The sequence below is a fragment of the Oncorhynchus clarkii genome, chromosome 17, assembly GCF_045791955.1.
Source record: "Oncorhynchus clarkii lewisi isolate Uvic-CL-2024 chromosome 17, UVic_Ocla_1.0, whole genome shotgun sequence".
NCBI lineage: Eukaryota > Metazoa > Chordata > Actinopteri > Salmoniformes > Salmonidae > Oncorhynchus > Oncorhynchus clarkii.
In genome coordinates, this window is record NC_092163.1 from 16,319,538 (window position 1) to 16,340,895 (window position 21,358).

General features: G+C 45.3%; 1 protein-coding gene across 1 annotated transcript in view; it reads left to right on the forward strand.

Annotated features, from left to right (window-relative positions):
• The window catches only part of LOC139370341 (ubiquitin carboxyl-terminal hydrolase 43-like), a 114,008-nt gene extending 93,070 nt beyond the window's left edge, over nucleotides 1-20,938 (forward strand). The window contains exons 9-16 of the mRNA XM_071109767.1: nucleotides 8,590-8,693; nucleotides 14,543-14,620; nucleotides 14,791-14,920; nucleotides 15,382-15,501; nucleotides 15,617-15,875; nucleotides 16,136-16,294; nucleotides 16,689-16,895; nucleotides 19,698-20,938. Coding sequence (XP_070965868.1) covers nucleotides 8,590-8,693; nucleotides 14,543-14,620; nucleotides 14,791-14,920; nucleotides 15,382-15,501; nucleotides 15,617-15,875; nucleotides 16,136-16,294; nucleotides 16,689-16,895; nucleotides 19,698-20,938 — 2,298 coding nt within the window. The remainder of the gene's footprint in view (nucleotides 1-8,589; nucleotides 8,694-14,542; nucleotides 14,621-14,790; nucleotides 14,921-15,381; nucleotides 15,502-15,616; nucleotides 15,876-16,135; nucleotides 16,295-16,688; nucleotides 16,896-19,697) is intronic.
• The last annotated feature ends 420 nt before the right edge of the window (nucleotides 20,939-21,358 follow it).

Here is a 21,358-nt window from a genome sequence, read left to right on the forward strand (position 1 = left end):
AGAGTAGCAGTAGCGTAAAAGAGGGGTTGGCGGTTGGTGGGTGGCGGGACACAATGCAGATAGTCCGGGTAGCCAATGAGCGGGGGCACCGGTTAGTCAGGCTAATTGAGGTAGTATGTACCTGAATGTATAGTTAAAGTGACTATGCATATATGATAAACAGAGAGTAGCAGCAGCGTAAAAGGGGGGTGGGGACACAATGCAAGTAATCCGGGTAGCCATTTGATTACCTGTTCAGAATTCTTATGGCTTGGGGGTAAAAGCTGTTGAGAAGCCTTTTGGTCCTAGACTTGGCGCTCCGGTACTGCTTGCCATGTGGTAGTAGCGAGAACAGTCTATGACCTGGGTGGCTGGGGTCTTTGACAATTTTTTAGGGCCTTCCTCTGACAGAGCCTGGTGTCGAGGTCCTGGATGGTGATGTACTGGGCCGTACTCTGTAGTGCCTTGTGGTCGGAGGCCGAGCAGTTGCCGAACCAGGCAGTGATGCAACCAGTTAGGATGCTCTCGATGTTGCAGCTGTAGAACCTTTTGAGGATCTGAGGACCCATGCCAAATCTTTTTAGTTTCCTGAGGGAATAGGCTTTGTCGTGCCCTCTTCACGACTGTTTTGGTGTGTTTGGACCATTCTAGTTTGTTGGTGATGTGGTGATGCTCACAACCTGCTCCACTACAGCCCCGTCGATGAGAATGGGGGCATGCTCGGTCCTCCTTTTCCTGTAGTCCATAATCATCTCCTTAGTCTTGGTTACGCTGAGGGATAGGTTGTTATTCTGGCACCACACGGCCAGGTCTCTGACCTCCTCCCTGTAGGCTGTCTCGTCAGTCGTGGGTGAACAGGGAGTACAGGAGGGGACTGAGCACGCACCCCTGAGGGGCTCCAGTGTTGAGGATCAGCGTGGTAGATGTGTTGCTACCTACCATCACCACTTGGGGACGGCCCGTCAGGAAGTCCAGGATCCAGTTGCAGAAGGAGGTGTTGAGTCCCAGGATCCTTAGATTAGTAATGAGCTTTGAGGGCACTATGGTGTTGAACGCTGAGCTGTAGTCAATGAATAGCATTCTCACGTAGGTGTTCCTTTGTCCAGATGGGAAAGGGCAGTGTAGAGTGCAATAGAGATTGCATCATCTGTGGATCTGTTTGGGCGGTATGCAAATTGGAGTGGGTCTAGGGTTTCTGGGATAATGGTGTTGATGTGAGCCATTACCAGCCTTTCAAAGCACTTCATGGCTACGGACATGAGTGCTTCGGTCTGTAGTCATTTTGGCAGGTTGCCTTAGTGTTCTTGGGCACCGGGACTATGGTGGTCTGCTTGAAACATGTTGGTATTTCAGACTCAATCAGGAGCGTTTTGAAAATGTCAGTGAAGACACCTGCTAGTTGGTCAGCACATGCACGGAGCACACGTCCGTCCTGGTAATCCGTCAGGCCCCGCGGCCTTGTGAATGTTGACCTGTTTAAAGGTCTTACTCACGTCGGCTACTTGAGAGCGTGATCGCACAGTGTTCCGGAACAGCTGATGCTCTCATGCATGCCTCAGTGTTTGCTTGCATCGAAGCGAGCATAGCAGTGATTTAGCTCGTCTGGTTGGCTCGTGTCACTGGGCAGCTCGCAGCTGTGCTTCCCTTTGTAGTCTGTAATAGTTTGCAAGCCCTGCCACATAAGACGAGCGTCGTAGCCTGTGTAGTATGATTCAATCTTAGTCCTGTACTGACGCTTTGCCTGTTTGATGGTTCGTCGCAGGGCATAGCAGGATTTTTTATCAACTTCCGGGTTAGAGTCCCGCACCTTGAAAGCGGCAGCTCTACCCTTTAGCTCAGTGCGAATGTTGCTTGTAATCCATGGCTTTTGGTTGGGGTATGTACGTACAGTCACTGTGGGAACGACGTCCTCGATGCACTTATTGATAATGCCAGTGACTGATGTGGTGTACTCCTCAATGCAATCGGAAGAATCCCGGAACATTTTTTATTTCACCTTTTATTTAACCAGGTAGGCTAGTTGAGAACAAGTTCTCATTTACAACTGCGACCTGGCCAAGATAAAGGAAAGCAGTGCGACACAAACAACAGAGTTACACATGGAATTAACAAACATACAGTCAATAATACGATAGAAAAAGTCTATATACAGTGTGTGAAAATGAGGTATGTTAAGGGAGGTAAGGCAGTAAATAGGCCATAGCGGCAAAATAATTACAATATAGCAATTAAACACTGGAGTGATTGATGTGCATAAGATGAATGTGTAAGTAGAGATACTGGGGTGAAAAGGAGAAAAATAAACAAATAACAGTATGGGGATGAGGTAGTTGGATGGGCTATTAACAGATGGGCTATGTACAGGTGCAGTGATCTGTGAGCTGCTCTGACAGCTGGTGCTTAAACTTAGTGAGGGAGATATGAGTCTCCAGCTTCAGTTATTTTTGCAGTTCATTCCAGTCATTGGCAGCAGAGAACTAGAAGGAAAGTCGACCAATGAGGAATTGGCTTTGGGGGTGACCAGTGAAATATACCTGCTGGAGCACGTTCTACAGGTGGGTGCTGCTATGGTGACCAGTGAGCTGAGATAAGGCGGGGCTTTACCTAGCAATGACTTATAGATGACCTGGAGCCAGTGGGTTTGTTGACAAATATGAAGCGAGGGCCAGCCAACGAGAGCCTACAGGTCGCAGTGGTGGGTAGTATATGGGGCATTGGTGACAAAACAGATGGCACTATGATAGACTGCATCCAATTAGCTGAGTATGAGTAACATGTTCCAGTCTGTGATGGCATAATAGTCCTGTAGTTTAGCATCTGCTTCATCTGACTACTTTTTTAAAGACCGAGTCACTGGTGCTTCCTGCTTTAATTTTTGCTTGTAAGCAGGAATCAGGAGGATAGAATTGTGGTCAGATATACCAAATGGAGGGCGAGGGAGAGCTTTGTACGCGTCTCTGTGTGTGCAGTACAGGTGATCTAGAATGTTTTTTCCCTCCGATTGCGCGTTGATAGAGATTAGGTAAAACTGATTTAAGTTTCCCTGCATTAAAGTCTCTGGCCACTAGGAGCGCTGCCTCTGGGTGAGCGGTTTCTTGTTTGCTTATTTCCTTATACAGCTAACTGAGTGCGGTCTTAGTGCCAGCATCTGTCTGTGGTGGTAAATAAACAGCCACGAAAAGTATAGATGAAAACTCTTTTGGCAAATAGTGTTGTGTACAGTTTATCATAAGATACTCTACTTCAGGCCATCAAAATTTAGACACTTCCTTAGATTTCGTGCACCAGCTGTTGTTTACAAATATGCACAGACCCCCCCCCCCCTCGTCTTAGCCGGTACAGCGTATATACCCTGCTAGCTGAATATCCATTAAATCATTCAGCCACAATTCCGTGAAACATGTGATGTTACAGTTTTTGATGTCCTGTTGGTAGGATATTCGTGATCGTACCTCGTCTAATTTATTGTCCAATGATTGTATGTTGGCGAGTAATATTGACAGTAACGGCAGCTTTCCCACTCGCCTTCTGCGGATCCTTACGAAATATTTTTCTAATCCTAGGAGGAGTTATTTTTTGCCGTAAGATACAGTGGCAGAAACATTACGTACAAAATAAGTTACAAATAACGCGAAAAAACACACATAATAGTACAATTGATAAGGTGCCCGTAAAACTGCTGCCATTTTGTCCGGCGCCATTTGGAACGTATGCAGACACTCTTAAGACTCAAGCCACCGTGTGTGTGCGTCCGTGTGCTCTTGAGTCCTCAACAACTTCCTGGATAAAATAACCCCATCATGAGAGGGAGTTGGCTTTCATTTCAAACGGGAGGCGTTCATTTAACCGGATTGGCCGTAGGGACTGTCTCAGGACTCTCCATTTACACCCAGTCAGTTTAGACTCTGCCTGAGACACATTATCTGCATTGTTCTCTCACCATAGTAATTAACTCTCTCAATGTGTAACAAGTGCGCTGAGAGTCGGGAAGCAAGGGCAGGGAGTGAGTGTTTGAATAAATAATTGAAACAATAAACACGTAACACAAACAACGCACCGACATGAAAACAGAGTCAACGACAAACTGAGGAAAGAACCAAGGGGAGTGACAGATATTGGGAAGATAATCAAGGAGGTGATGGGAGTCCAGGTGAGTGTCATGAGGTACAGGTGCGTGAGACGATGGTGACAGGTGTGCGGGTTAATCAGCAGCCTGATGACCTAGAGGCCGGAGAGGGAGTATACGTGACCGCACCCCCTCCCCGACGCGCGGCTTCTGCCGCAGGACGGTCTCAAATAGGACGAACCCGGGGATCAAGAGCGGACCGGTCACCCCTGCTGATGCGCGAGATCCTGTTTTTTTTTTTATTCTCTAAAAACGTCATTTTTTCATTATGGGGTATTGTCTGTAGATGATTTTAATAAATGTTATATTCAGGCTGTAATACAACAGAATGTGTCAAGGGGTATGAACACTTTCTGAAGGCACTGTATGTTGTTGAGAAACCCACAGGAGGTGCCACAACATCTTGTGAATTTCCTCTACCACAAAACAAATAAGAATGACATGAGAAAGCAGGACAAACTACACTTTGAAGTGAAAGATCCCCCAGGGAGTCAAACAAACACCTCAAATACAAGTAAATGCCAAACAATAATTCTGTCCTGGAACTTAACTGTGAATTCAGTCTGCATACAGCTTTGCTATGAATGAGAATTAAAGGGAACCAGACACTGCAGTTGATGGTCACACAGCTTGACGGAGTTAACTTAACAAAGAGCTTGTTGCAGTGGAGATGCATATCAGTGTGTCAACATTAGGTGTAAAGAAATAGTTCCTTCTCTGTGGGGGTAGGACCTTGTTTGGGGCTTATCACCCTTTGCACTACCTTGACTTTGAGCCCAGCGCTGTTTGCTCTGGATAAGGCCTCCTTGTCAAACACTACACTATCACCATGGCGTCTCCCATAGCGACAGGGCAGCCCGCCTTAGGAGCTGAGGATAGTTGTGTGTATAAAAAGCAAGTGTCAAGGTGAAGTGTGAGGGGGTCATTGTCTATAGCAGTGGTCACTGACCGGTCGATCTCCAAGGCATTCCTAGTCGGTCATTTATGTAAAAAAAAAAATTAAAAAAACATACATTAATATTTTTTAAATATGTCTCACACTGTTGACGATAGGTACACCTGATTCAGCTGCCCTGCGCGCCGGGTAGGCATCATGTTCCCATGTTGAACCATTTAATATGGTCTGAGAAGAACAACAATGCATTGGCAGGGCAATATGCAGAGATAATGTTTTGGGCCTATAGCCTACTGCACAAACCTCATTACTACAGTACTGCTTTTAATAGGTTAATGTTACATAAGTGTACATTTTCAAGTCATGTCATAAATAATGCATATGTACCAAACCATGGTTCCTGCTTAATGTGTGTGTAGAGTAGCCCTACAGTGTATAGTGAATGCAGGATGGCCAGCGGAAGGGGCTCATTGCTTACAATACTTATAATGTCTATAGTGGATCCACTGTAACAAACTGAGGACATACCGGTCTACGTAATACCGGTCTTGTCTTTAGTCTCTCCCTGTATTCTGGATCAAATCTGTGTGTTATCAGGGCAGAAGCCACAGTGTGATGTATGGATGCTGACATAACTCCCCCACTCTGCTCAGTGCATCTAGTCACGTGGGCTCCCTCTCCGGCCTCTAGGTCACCAGACTGCTCGAAATGGCGCACACCTGTCACCATCGTTACGCGCATTATGACACTCACCTGGTCTCCGTCACCTCCTTGATTACCTGCCCTTTATATGTCACTCCCTTTGGTTTCTTCCCCAGTCGTCATTGTTCCTGTTCTAAGTCGGTGCGCTGTTTGTGTTTCTTGTTTTGTTCTTTTATTTATTCAACGGATTCACTCCCTGAACTTGCTTCCCGACTTTCCGCGTACATCGTTACACCACCAAAACAGTCTAGACATTTCAGCCAATCTTTTCAAACAGCTCTTACACTAAAAGGACATCATCATAATTTTCACAGTTTCACAGTATTATTCCAAACTCATAGTGTGGATATGTATAGCTATATATAAAACACAGTAAAATCTCATTTTTGACTGCACTAGGCCTTTAATGTGATCCTTAGTTTGACCCCATGTTTCATGCTCACACACAATGTTACATCAGATAACTGATGCATGTCGGCTGCTCAATGTATAAACTTTATGTAATCACATACCTCAACTTCCCTTGAACCCTCTCTATCTATCTATCTATCTATCTATCTATCTATCTATCTATCTGTATTCACATTTCATATTAGCTTAACATCAAACTAACATAACAAGCTGCAGTTCATACATTATCAATGGACCAAGCTGCAGTTCATATAAAGGATTATGATTTAGGGAGCAGAAAAATCCGTATCGAAATGGTGTGGTAAGTTCCTTGCCACACCATGTGTTGTAGAGGTCAGATCTTGCACTTGGTAAATCCCATATTACATAAAAGCTTTAGTACCCACCTACATATGAGTCATTCCAGCATTGTGTCAACTTCAGACAAAGGAGATGATTGTGGACTACAGGAAGAAGGGGACAGGGCACGCCCCCATTCTTATCGACGGGGCTGTAGTGGAGCAGGTTGAGAGCTTCAAGTTCCTTGGTGTCCACATCACCAACAAACTAACATGGTCCAAGCACACCAAGACAGTCCTGAAGAGGGCACGACAAAACCTATTCCCCCTCAGGAGACTGAAAAGATTTGGCATGGGTCCTCAGATTCTCAAAAGGTTGGGGCCAAGCTTCCTGGGGCCAAGCTTCCTGCCATCCAGGACCTCTATACCAGGCGGTGTCAGAGGAAGGCTCTAAAAATGGTCAAAGACTCCAGCCACCCTAATCATAGACTGTTCTCTCTGCTACCGCACGGCAAGCGCCGAGTTTAGGTCCGAGAGGCTTCTAAACAGCTTCTACCCCCAAGCCATAAGACTCCTGAACATCTAATCAAATGGCCACCCAGACTATTTGCATTGCCCCCCCCCCCCCCCCTCTTTTACACCGCTGGTACTCTCTGTTGTTATCATCTATCACTTTAATAACTCTACCTACATGTACATATTACCTCAATTACCTCGACTAACCGGTGCCTCCGCACATTGACTCTGTACCGGTACCCCCCTGTATATAGTCTTGCTATTGTTATTTTACAGCTGCTCTTTAATTACCTGTTACTTTTTTTTTCATATTTTTCTTTAAACTGCATTGTTAGTTAGAGGCTCGTAGATAAGCATTTCACTGTAATGTTGTGTTCAGCGCATGTGACAAATAACATTTGATTTGGTTCAGTCGGCAGTATGCTGATAACTCTTGGATCAAATCTACAAGTTGGATCAGAATGTACGAGACAGATAACTTTGAGGCTCCGGGAGGATGTGTCTCTTTGAAAAGGATCCCATGTGTGTTGGAAATGGCACCCCATGCAGAAGTAGTGCACTATATAGGGAATAGGGTGTCATTTGAGACAGGTAGGGTGTCATTTGATTTTGACCAAGTCATCCAGGCTTGGTGTATTTTCTGCACCATACAGTTTGTTGTTCTCGCAAGCTGTGTTTTTTGATCATTTGTGTCTGTACCCAACAAATACAAACATTTGCTGAAAAGGAAGATAAGGATATTCTCTCCTCATGGCTATGTCGGTTTAATATTTAATCCCACTTGATTTTTCCCTAATCCAGACAGATTAAAAGTAGTACAAATATCCTCCAGAAAGACAGTGATATGACATGAAATCTTCACAGGCATTAAATAAACAGGTGTTTATCTAATCTTCAACATGCACACAAACACACACACACACACACACCTCCTCCACTCACTTTCACTCCACTCTCCCTCATCCAAAGAAGTTCCCTCGAGTTCCAAATTTCCCTTAAACTCACTTATTAACTCACCCTAATTGCTCATCAACGATGACTTGTTCATTATGGTCTTACGAAAGATAGCCTCACAACCGCATATGTATGGTCTACTCCCCCGAACAAAATACTTCTTTGCCATTTTCATTTGGTGGTTACGGTCTTATTAACTAGGATGCATCCCAAGTGACACCCTATTCCCTACACAGTGCACTGCTTTTGACCAGAGCCCTATGGCTCTAGTAGTGCACTGTGTAGGGAACAGGTTGCCGTTTGGGACGCAGCGTTACTCATTTATTTCTCTGTATGCTTGGCTGCGGCTCTATTCTCCAGCGGCCTTCATTCCAAATGAGACCATTAGGTTTAATTTGCGACGTGATTCTCCTCTCTACCTTCTAATAACTTAGCCCCTCTTGTCTAATTCATCTCCTAATGCACCTTGTTCAGTCAAGGGTGGAGCTGTGGAGCTAGAGACACCGCTAACAATGCTGTTGTTATGAGTGGAACCTATGCCCATTTGTGATACATTTTTACTTTAGTAAAAAGAAAGATAGCGTACTGCTTGCTCCCGCAGTGTTCTTACAGTATTACAATGCACTTGTATTATAGAAACAGTTTGTACGATATCTCCTCTAGTGTCATCTTACCTCGTCTTATCTCATGTCTCACTTATCTCGTTGAATGCCCGTGTCTCCCTATAGAATGCAGGGTTGCTGTTCAAGGTCAGAGTGGTGGGAGGATCTGCCTCCTACAGCTACCTGTCCCCACAAGATGGACGCCCTCTCTTCCACCCTGCCGTGGACAGGTAAGACCACCAGCACCTGCATTATCCATCTCTCTCGCGCGCTTTCTCTCTCCTATCTCTCTCTCTTTCTCTTTCATTCTCTCTTTTTCTCTCTCTCTCTCTCTCTTTCTCTCTCACTCTCTCTCACGCTCTCTCTTTCTCTCTCACTCTCTCTCTTTCTCTCTCTCTCTCTCACTCTCTCTCTCTGTCAAAATACCTGAACTAAGGTACTATTTGTACATAAAGCCTACTCAAATGCCTGTCATGGAGTATCTTTTTTTTTCACTGTCAGACATAAAATGGTAAACCACGGTATCTCTGAACACTCAGAAACATCACAGGTGAATGAATGCCATGTTGAAGTAGAGATCACTTGCCTATTCTGTGCAAACAGTGCCTTTGAGAAGCCAATGAGCCATGAGGGGCTTACTGTAAAAAGGTAGAGGAATCAAGTCGCAGTGAAGATAAGACAAGAGCCTTTATTCTCCCTTCTGTAGAGCGGGTTCAGCTGTCGTAGGAGCCACAGGGAGCTCCATCTAAAGCTGTGCTGTTGTTGTGATGTGACGGTATAGTGCAGTAGGACTCAAACCACAGGAGTTCTATTGAGGAGGTGGGACATGGGGTCAGACGCTAGGTAAAAGTAAACTTGTCTTGGGGAGGGTGAGTTCGGGGAAGAGGGGTTGCCTGTGTGACCCTCTCTCATCAGCAATGGCAAGAGAAGATCTGTCATCGAATGTTAAACCGTCTGACCATTATATACAGAGATACATAGATGGATCAGAAAAACGTCTTGATCTGAATCATCTTTGAGTTGAATTGACCAGAATGAATAAGTGGTATCCTAGCTGACTATTCGTTATCCTTTGATCTGGCAATTCATCTCACTCAAGAGCATGACCATTCAGTTCTCAAAGTCCTTGAATTACAATGCGGTTATAAACAAAAACATGGTTCCGTTATTATTTCAATTGTGTTCTTCCCTAAAGCTAGAGAGGAGCCATTCTGTCTGGTCTTTATGTTGAAAAAAATAATATTTTCATCAAAACACAGCATTACTGTATTCCTCTTACAATGTAATTGCACCAACTCATTTTTCATAAACGGACATGCAAGAAGACTTGGGGGATTGTGTCATGTATTGTCATATTATGTCTTGTTCCTGTTCTTTCTCTTCACTTCGTCTCCCTCTGCTGGTCGTATTAGGTTACCTTCTCTTCCTCTCCTTCTCCCAGCTGTTCCTCATCTTCTCTAAACTACCTCGTTCACCCTTTTCCCACCTGTTCCTTTTTTCCCTCTGATTAGGTCTCTATTTCTCTCTCTGTTCCTGCTGCTGTCTTTGTCAGATTCTCGTTTGAGTTTCTCATGCCAGAACCAAACTATCGTCTCGTTTGCTTCACCCTTGTCCCGTCCTGTCGGAATCTGCCTGTTCATCTGATGCTACGTGTGATCAGGTACCTCTGTCCTCTACGACCCGCGCCTACCCAGAGAGACCAGCAGTCTGTCGCCGCTAACCCAGCTATTCTCCTCTGCTGCTAAGAAGGGGACTCTAACCCAGCTATTCTCCTCTGCTGCTAGAAGGGGGACTCTTCTGTAAATATCAGAAGGACTTTATGATTCATTTATCGCCCTCTCTGCGGGTTGTCTATTTTGCCATTATATACATCCGAAGAGGTTCTATGTCTTCCCTGTGTTTTGACATTAAAGGACTCTGTTTTTGTTAAACCGCTTTTGGGTCCTCACTCACGTGCATAACAGATTGACTTCTGTACAGCGTTGGCTTTACAAACATGTCATATGGAAGTTATTTCATAGACTTTTCCCTGGCCAATGTCGAACATGATGTTCCTTAGAAACAGTACATAGCCTGAGGCAACAATTTCAGGTATGAACAAGATTTGATTAAAGAGAAAGTCTCTTTAGGAAAGAACCACATTGGGTCTATGTGTGGTCAGGAAGGTTTTCTGCTAGAGGCAGAGGGGAAGCCACAAACACGGGGAGACAGGAGACTTTCTCCGCATATCAAGTATACAAACAGGAGGAGAGAGAGACAGAGAGAATAGCAGCTGGCTGACAAGTAGCTGGTTGCCTGAGGACTGAGTAGGTGGACAGCTCTGTACAGAAGGGGGGCATGGCGTCATCATCAGCCACTCTTCACGGGTTCTGAGCTTCGCTCTCCCATGAATGAGTGATCCTCTGAAGGTCAAAGATGTGGCCCTTGGACACTGGAAAAGGGCACTGGGAAAGGTCAAGGGCACTAAGAAAGGGCTCGACAGGCTTACCACCCTCTCTGGGAGTGTGTGCATGCATGTGTACGTCTCTCTCTCTCTCGCTCTTTCCCCTGGTGCTAATTTCAACCGCTCCTTCGGGGTATCAGGAGGTCTGGTATTATAAAAGGAAGTGGTGTTGATCGGCAGGAAAGGAAAGGTAAAGGGGAGGGTTTGAGAAGTAGGACTGTTCTCAAGGGAATTAGAATGGCGTGTGACGGACAAGGGATGAGACACAGGCATGGCCATTGAAGGAGCGTGTGTGTGTGTGTGACACACATGCATGTGTATGAAAGAGCCATTGGAACCACAATAGTGCTTTGAATCAGAGGGCATTGTTGTCTGAGTGTATTGAGGCTGAATTCCAAGTCCGAGTACATGACAAAGATCCATTGTAAAGAGTTGTGACACAAGTGCCTCTTGACATGGTCATTCTGTACTGAAAATACAGTCAACACAATTGGAATTCAGAGGGGGGGAAACTAGGTTGTCTTCCTTGATTTCCTTTTGTGGGATTAGCATTTTTATCCAGGCAAAAGAATAACAGTGACATCATACTCTGTCTCTCTCCCCATCTCTGTAACTCTTATTTTAATCTCTTCCATGACAGAGACAAATCCTATAAGCAGCTCTGCTATAGTGCCTAAGTGCCTGCTCTTTGCCCCCCAGTTAGTAAAGTCATAAGTAAGCATTTAAGACGTTGGGTTCAGACCGTGGCAGACTTTTCAGCTCTGAATTACACAGTCAGATTCATTTTGACAAGCAGCCTCTCTTCCTTAATTGCAATTGTTTTCTGTGTGGATTTGAAGGCGGGTTGGAATAATGTGTGAACGTGAAAGGAATTAATGGGGCCGCGGTCGTCTGTGGAGCGAAGCTGGCTGTTAATTCTGAGGTGATATTGATGAACACAATAAACATGCATCCAGACATGATTACACACACACACACACACACACACACACACACACACACACACACACACACATACACACAAAGAACATCCTTTACATTATAAAGAGTCACAGATTCAGTCCTTTGTGCTCATACAGTATGTGTGCACACGCCTGTCCATGCTAACAAGGTATCAGTTTCACTTTGAAATTAGAGGTTTTTCCAAACGTCTATGGGTGAAGTCATGGTAAACGTTGTTTTTTGACATTTAAGTTGAGACACTGTTACCTAACTCCCCATAAGTTAAATACAAACACTTGCTGGGGGTGAAAGTTTGGGAAAGGCATTATACCATTGCCCAGCACTGGGATTGAACACGAAACCCTCAACGCCAGATTGCAGCTTTTAAACCCATCCACCATCCCTGTCCACAACGCCCTAGCAAGCCAACAGCTTACTTTAAAGTAATAGAGCTCACTTTTCCCCCTAGTGGCCGGTTTTGAAGGCAATTCTACACGTTCTTGGGACCTGGTTGGATGTCTCTCCTTTGAATTCAAACTAAAGCGATCTCCCTGGTCCACGAACACACACACACACACACAGAGAAATGTCAGACTACATCCACTATTGAAGCAGTGTCCTTTACATCCCAGTGTCCTTTATGTCCCAGTGTCCTGCAGGTAGAGGAGGTGTTAGATCTATCTCAGTGTGTATTCATCACTCATCACTGTCTGTCTGTAGCCACGGGGACTGTGACCTTCGGTTGAGTCAAAGGCAGACAGCAGCACACAACCTGACACAACCAAGGACTAACTTACCTTTACAACTTACACTTTCAAGGACACAAGCAAACACACGCTCACACACCAAATGAATAGTTCTTCTGACAGCAGTGCTTCAGACACTAAGTTGATTCCCCAAATGGATTTCTCCGTCTGTGTTTCTACCTCAGAACTGCCTGTTTCCTGGAGAGTGATTGTTGAAGAGAGAGACGTTGAAGGTTTGCCTTTTATAGCACCCCTTTTGTGTCAATGAGACCAAAAGGGAGACGAATGATCCTTGTCACACAACAGTGTCGTGTCTATTGTGGCAGCTGCTTGGCAACAGTTGAAAGTCACAGAGAAGACTACAGAGCACTCAGTTCACAGTTACAACAGAAAGCAGTCTCTTTCATTAAATGGATGTCTTTTCAGTCACTTTCATTTCATGCTGGTTTAGTAATCAACACCATGATCAAGGTGGTTTGATTTTACTCTTGGCGTCAATACCTTATGGAAGCCTGACACCTAGTGGCGCATTTCAGAGCTTCCCACTGTGCCCACTAACCGGTGCCCATTGTATTCCACTGCATCCGCACCTCTTATCATCAATCAAACTCACTACAAAGATTACCTGTACATTTGAGTCAGGAATGTTTTACCGTGATGGAAGTCTCAGGTAAACAATGGCTTGACTTAGAATACAGAATACTGATGTTTGTTTACACACACACACACACACACACACACACACATATACACCATACCTAATAGGGAAAGGTTAGCATAGACCTGATGGCATCTCAAAACAATGTCTAACACTTTTGGATTCCGAAGGCTTGACGACTGTGCTTACAAACTGGGATTACTACAAGTATCATGCTGCAGAATACTGAATATCCAGTGGTAGTCTAGTAGACATTGTACCCAGTGGTAGTCTAGTAGACATTGTATCCAGTGGTAGTCTGGTAGACATTGTACTCTAGTAGACATTGTACCCAGTGGTAGTCTAGTAGACACTGTATCCAGTGATAGTCTAGTAGACACTGTATCCAGTGGTAGTCTGGTAGACATTGTACCCAGTGGTAGTCTAGTAGACATTGTATCCAGTGGTAGTCTAGTAGACATTGTACCCAGTGGTAGTCTGGTAAACATTGTACCCAGTGGTAGTCTGGTAAACATTGTACCCAGTGGTAGTCTGGTAAACATTGTACCCAGTGGTAGTCTAGTAAACATTGTACCCATTGGTAGTCTAGTAAACATTGTACCCACTGGTAGTCTGGTAGACATTGTACCCAGTGGTAGTCTAGTAAACATTGTACCCAGTGGTAGTCTGGTAGACATTGTATCCAGTGGTAGTCTGGTAAACATTGTATCCAGTGGTAGTCTGGTAGACATTGTACCCAGTGGTAGTCTGGTAGACATTGTACCCAGTGGTAGTCTGGTAGACATTGTACCCAGTGGTAGTCTGGTAGACATTGTACCCAGTGGTAGTCTGGTAGACATTGTACCCAGTGGTAGTCTGGTAGACACTGTATCCAGTGGTAGTCTGGTAGACATTGTACCCAGTGGTAGTCTAGTAGACATTGTACCCAGTGGTAGTCTGGTAGACATTGTACCCAGTGGTAGTCTGGTAGACACTGTATCCAGTGGTAGTCTGGTAGACACTGTATCCAGTGGTAGTCTGGTAGACATTGTATCCAGTGGTAGTCTGGTAGACATTGTACCCAGTGGTAGTCTGGTAGACATTGTATCCAGTGGTAGTCTGGTAGACACTGTACCCAGTGGTAGTCTGGTAGACATTGTATCCAGTGGTAGTCTGGTAGACATTGTACCCAGTGGTAGTCTGGTAGACATTGTACCCAGTGGTAGTCTGGTAGACATTGTACCCAGTGGTAGTCTAGTAGACTTTGTACTCAGAAGATAGTGTGTATTCATCATGTAATATGTTTTCCAGAGCCCTGAAGTTATGTGGCCCAGGAGGACCACCCCACGTGAAGCTGGTGATTGAGTGGGAACACAAGATCAAAGAATGGTGAGCACTGGACATACACATGTACACACACCAAGTCAATTGACTCAGAAACACACATTCATTATTTATTGCGTAGAACGATTCACTCTGTCTTTATCTCGCTCACTCTCTCACAAACACACACACTCATACCCCAACTTTTTGCGTGTGTGTGTGTGTGTGTGTGTCAGTCTGTTTGGTAACATCCAGGAGGAGGTGGTGAAGGACTCAGAGAGTGTGAGAGTCCAGCAGCAGCAGCACCTGCAGCAGCACAGCTGTACCCTGGACGACTGCTTTCAGCTCTACACCAAAGAGGAACAGGTAACATGGACTGTACAATACCGTCCAATGCAACTGGTCTTAACCTACCCTTGGGGTACTGAACATTAAAGATGCACTATGCAGAAATTGTACCTCCTTTCAATGAGAATGACAGATCTCTATGTGAATTGGGTCGAGTCGACCAAAAAGTTACAGTTCATATAGCAGCTTTAATATTGCATTAGTCGATTCATAAGTTAATTTCACTCACTCACTCACTCACTCACTCACTCACTCACTCACTCACCCACTCACTCTTTCACTCTCACTCCCTGAGTATTTTTATATGGTTTTGGACAAACGTAGTGTATGAAGACTATAACTTTATCTGAGACTTCACCACTTACCGTGTGTGTGTGTGTTCTCTCCAGCTGGCCCCAGACGACGCATGGAAGTGTCCCCACTGACCGTGTGTGTGTGTGTGTGTGTGTGTGTGTGTGTGTGTGTGTGTGTCTCTCCAGCTGGCCCCAGACGACGCATGGAAGTGTCCCCACTGTAAGCAGCTCCAGCAGGGCATGGTGAAGATGTCCCTGTGGACCCTCCCCGACATCCTCATCCTCCACCTCAAACGCTTCCGACAGGTAACTGGAGCCGATCACATGTAGCGGATTGCCGTTCTTTCCAAAAGCACCACAATGGAAATAAGTAATTCATTTGTGTTAACCTTGATAGTTGATTAAAAATTCAATGAATCAGGTGGGCGAGCGGCGCAACAAGCTGTCCACCCAGGTACGCTTCCCCCTGGCCGGGTTGGACATGGCCCCCCACGTGGTGAAGAGGTCCCAGAGCATGAGGAACCTGGGGGACCTGGGACCGTGGCCCCCCACATGGAAACAGCCTGAAGGCAGCAGTCATCATATTAGTCACCCAGACATGGCCCTGCCTCCTGACTTCCTCTATGACCTCTATGCAGTGTGTAACCACCATGGTGGGATGCACGGCGGACATTACACAGGTACTGGTTGGCCATTGATATACCATTGATGTAGGAGACGTGATGTTGAGGAGAGAGGCATACTGACTGGCTGTTGATCGAGAAGTGAGGAGAGAATATTGTTAGTGAGAGAGATGCCTACTGCCAAATAATGATGATACATAGGACATGCATAACAGTGCAGTGCCCTCCTCTATAGTGGTCACATCAACTTACATTACTATATCCAGGACATAATGATTGTGGTGCAGCCTGTCTACAGTCCTGTGTGCGTTTTGCAGCGTACTGCAGGAACTCAGTGGACGGTCAGTGGTACAGCTATGACGACAGCAGTGTGGACCTGGTGCCTGAGGAGGAGGTGTGTACCAGGGGGGCCTACATACTGTTCTACCAGAGACGTAACGTCATCCCCCCCTGGTCTGCCAGCAGCTCAATCAGAGGTGGGTAGTGTACCACACACAAACACACAGGCATGGACACACACACGTCACAGGAGAGTTCACTCAGGGTTCAATTCCATTACAGCTGAACTCCGTACAGAGGTAGTATTACATACATCAAGACCATTCAGCCTTTATCCACTAAAGGTTAACTCATAACTGCAGGTTTCACTCATGTCTGAAATACATGGTGTTACAAGCACCATGCTCCAACCACCTGAACCAGCAAAACCTCAATGTGATATTTCAATTGCTAAATGCTTTATTGTACATAGAAATTATCTGTGTAGTTGTTCTGTGTGTTTTCTGTATTGACTGGATTAGAACTGACATGTGTAGGTGTCTTTCTGGTCCAGTGCCCATAGTCACAGAAACGTCTCTCTCCCCTCTGTAGGCTCCACCAGTTCCTCCATGTCGGACCACTGGCTGGTCCGTCTGAATGGGGACAGTAAGAGGGGTAGTCTGGTGTCCCGCTCCTCCACCACCTGCCCCTCCTCTGTCCACGACTCCCCGGAGTCCCCCGTCTTCCTTGATGACCCGCCCAGAGAGGAGGAAGGTGAGGGGCCTGGGAAACATGAGATGCATGGTAAACCAAAGAAAGGTAAAAGTTTAAAAAACGTAGGTCTTCATTCCATTGGTGGTGGAAGGGTGATGGGTGGTGGTGGTGAGTTTTCCCATTACTACAGTAGGGAAGAGTGGGGTAAGTTGAGTGGTTTACATTCAACATCACTCCGTCAAGGGAAACAGTATTATTTCTAACAAAGATATTTACATACACTGAGTATACCAAACATTGGGAATACCTTATTAATATTTAATTACCCCCTTTTGCCCTCAGAACAGCCTCAATTTGTCAGGGCATGGACTCTACAAGGTGTCAAAAGTGTTCCACAGGGATGCTGGCCCATGTTGACGCCAATGCTTTCCAAAGTTGTGTCAAGTTGGCTGGATGTCCTTTGGGTGTTGGACCATTCTTGATACACACGGGAAACTGTTGAGGCCCTGTTGTTACCTCATATCCCAGCGATAATGCCTTACACCTGGGAAGAAAACACTTACATTTGCTCAAGTAGCCATTGGCTCAAATTACCCTAAGACAAACATTTTGGCTATATTATCCCACACAGATACAAGGATGCACTTTCCTTCTAGGTTTAGGACCACATATTGAGCATATAGAGACCCCAACTGATGTATAGAACAATCTTAAAATGATCTACTTTGGTTTAGACACAAGCATCATAAAAATTCACAATAAATTAATTTTGCTTTGTGAAAATCCATTTTTTGGACCTAACTTGCTTACCACTTTTTACATGTGGTTTCTTCCTTCACAGACTCCAGAAAAGGATGACCTCATCCAAAATATTTGGTCAAATGATTATTGTGTATGGTTTCCTAGAAACAAGGGTGGCTCAACTTCTCCCCTATTTAAAGCACTTTGAGCATCTGGAAAAACTAAATCTAATCAGTGGTTATTATTATTCCATGTTGCTGAAAATATGCCACATGTGAGCATAGAGTGCATCACCTCTTTAATGTTTAGCTGAACACATTCTACTCTAACTGTGGATGTGCATTTACGTAATCTCTTCCTATACATGCACAGTCCATGCCTAAATACAGTTGAAGTCAGAAGTTTACATATACTTAGGTTGGAGTCATTAAAACTCGTTTTTCAACCACTCCACAAATGTCTTGTTAACAAACTACAGTTTTGGCAAGTCGGTTAGGACATCTACTTTCTGCATGACACAAGTCATTTTTCCAACAATTGTTTACAGACAGATTATTTCACTTATAATTCACTGTATCACAATTCCAGTGGGTCAGAAGTTTACATACACTAAGTGGACTGTGCCTTTAAACAGCTTGGGAAATTTCAGATAATGATGTCATGGCTTTAGAAGCTTCTGATATGCTAATTGACATAATTTGAGTCAATTGGAGGTGTACCTGTGGATGTATTTCAAGGCCTACCTTTCAACTTAGTGCCTCTTTGCTTGACATCATGGGAAAATCAAAATAAATCAGCCAAGACCTCAGAAAAGAAATGGTAGACCTCCACAAGTCTTGTTCATCCTTGGGAGCAATTTCCAAATGCCAGAAGGTACCACATTCATCTGTACAAACAATAGTATGCAAGTGTAAACACACGCAGCCGTCATACCGTTCAGGAAGGAGGCGTGTTCTGTCTCCTAGAGATGAACATACTTTGTTACGAAAAGTGCATATCAATCCCAGAACAACAGCAAAGGACCTTGTGAAGATGCTGGAGGAAACAGGTACAAAAGTATCTATACCCACAGTAAAACGAGTCCTATATCGACATAACCTGAAAGGCCACTCAGCAAGGAAGAAGCCACTGCTCCAAAACTGCCTTAAAAAAGCCAGACTACGGTTTGCAAATGCACATGGGGACAAAGATCTTACTTTTTGGAGAAATGTCTGATGAAACAAGATAGAACTGTTTGGCCATAATGACCATCGTTATGTTTGGAGGAAAAGGGGGGATTCTTGCAAGCCGAAGAACACCATCCCAACCGTGAAGCACCGGGGTGGCAGCAACATGGTGTGGGGGTGCTTTGCTGCAAAAGGGACTCGTGCACTTCACAAAATAGATGGCATCATGAAAATGAAAATCATGGAAATGAAAATGATGTGGACGTATTGAAGCAACATCTCAAGACATCAGTTAAAGCTTGGTTGCAAATGGGTCTTCCAAATGGACAATGACCCCAAGCATACTTCCAAAGTTGTGGCAAAATGGCTTAAGGACAACAAAGTCAAGGTATTGGAGTGGCCATCACAAAGCCCTGACTTCAATCCCATAGAAAATTTGTGGGCAGAACTGAAAAAGCGTGTGCGAGCAAGGAGGCCTTACAAACCTGACTCAGTTACACCAACTCTGTCAGAAGGAATGGGCCAAAAGTCACCCAACTTATTGTGGGATGCTTGTGGAAGGCTACCCAAAACATTTGACCCAAGTTAAACAATTTAAAGGCAATGCTACCAAATACTAATTGAGTGAATGTAAACTTCTGACCAACTGGGAATGTGATGAAAGAAATAAAAGCTGAAATAAATCATTCTCTCTACTATTATTCTGACATTTCACATTCTTAAAATAAAGTGGTGATCCTAACTGACCTAAAACAGGGATTTTTTTACTAGGATTAAATGTCAGGAATTGTGAAAAACTGAGTTTAAATATATTTGGCTATGGTGTATGTAAACTTCTGACTTCAACTGTATATAATGTTGCCGGAAGAAAAGCTCATTGTGATCGCTGTGTTTGTTATTTACAATTTAATAAAAGGGGTTAGAAAATGTAAAGTTAGTCTAGCTTAAAATGTGAGACACTATGGTAAAGTGTTATTTTCTCTCTCTCTTTCACCACCAGGTGGTTTTGAGACCAGGCCGTTCGTACGGGGCATCCAGGGTCGTAGCGTCAGCATGAGGACCCCCACTAAGAACAAAGAGACACTGAACAAGGTCTTCCCGCTACGCTGGTCGTTCGGCTCCAAGGACCGCCAAAATATTGCAGCCGAGGCCTCCCCTTCTCCCATCCCCACCCCTGCCCCTGTGGAACTGGTGGAGTATCTAGAGTCTGGAAGAAGACCTCGCTGCACCAAGGACTCTATAGTCAATTTAATGACGGGCTCTGAGAGCCGGAAGGGTCCTGCCATCAGCTCCCCCAATGTGGGAAGCAGCCTGAACTGCATGGGACAATCAGAGTCTCCACAGATGCCAGAGGGCCAGAGAAGACCAGTCACAGACAAGACAGGGAGTCTGAGACGAAGTAGCAAAGGGTCCCAGCAGCAGCAGAGAGACCAGGGGGACCAGAGAGACCAGGGGGATCAGAGAGACCAGAGGGACGAGGGTAGGATGGGCAGTAGTAGTAGTACTAACACTCTGACCAGGAGGAGCACCAAGAAGAGTAAGGAGAAGGACCAAGGAAAGCCCCAAGAGGCCCCATCTAGGAGGGGGTCTAGTGCAGGCGTCCAGTCCAGCTCCAGCACCCACAGCCTCAAGGACAGAGACTGGGAAGGCACCCTGAGGAGAGGGGCCAAGGGCCTCCAGGGCCCACCACCAAGGGACTGTCTGGTACCACCCGAGGGAGAAAAGAGAAGGAAGGGTGAGAAGGTAGAGGAGGCCTCCAAGAGCCACGAGGGGCTGCTGTCTTTCTTCAAAAGCAACTTCAAGAAGAAGGACAAGGAGTCGTCATCGTCTCGCAAGTCTGACTCTGGAAAAGTTGCCGACGTCGGCGGGTCCAGCACCTCCCAGCTGTCCCTGTCCAGTGGAGCCCCAGGAGGGGCCACGAAGACGGGGGAGGCGAAATCCAACGGAGCCCCACGCAACGGGAATGCCAATCGTCTCGGAGACGAGGTACCCAACGGTAAACCCAGACGCGCTGCTGCTGCCCATATCAAGCGCTCTCAGAGCTCATCCAACATCCCCAGCAAGGAGGAGTCTAGCATGAGAAGGACCGCCTCTTTACACCGCAAAGGACTGTCCCATGGCGTGGCTCCACCCCCTCGCAGCCTCACAGCAGAGACGCCCTCCTACGGTACCCTGCAGAGGACTCGCTATAGTACCAACTCACTGGGACGCAAGAGGACGGTCCCCGAGTCCAGCTTTTAGCTGACACACATACACCCTGACACACACACACACACCAGGGTCGTTTTCACTAGGCACCAAACAGAAGAAATGGACTGAACAGGGAGGGATTATCTTAATTTGTCGAGTAAGAAATGCTATGTTTTTGTTTTCCATTGCAAAATATTTTTTTTACATTTTGCTACAGTGACTTTGTGCACTAATCAATCTGACCCTGATCAAAGCAATGGAGCTCCACTGGAAGGATACTCCTGTAGCACAGAAGCACAGGTATGTGAAAACCACACACGGTGGCGTGGAGGGGTGTAGCGTCAGTGAAAGAGCCATTCACAGGGCCAAGGAGAACATTTAGGAAAGGTGACACAAAGTACAACTGCTAACATAAACAAAATGTCATATCAGAATGAATATTTTCTTATTCCAGTTTTGATTTTATTTATG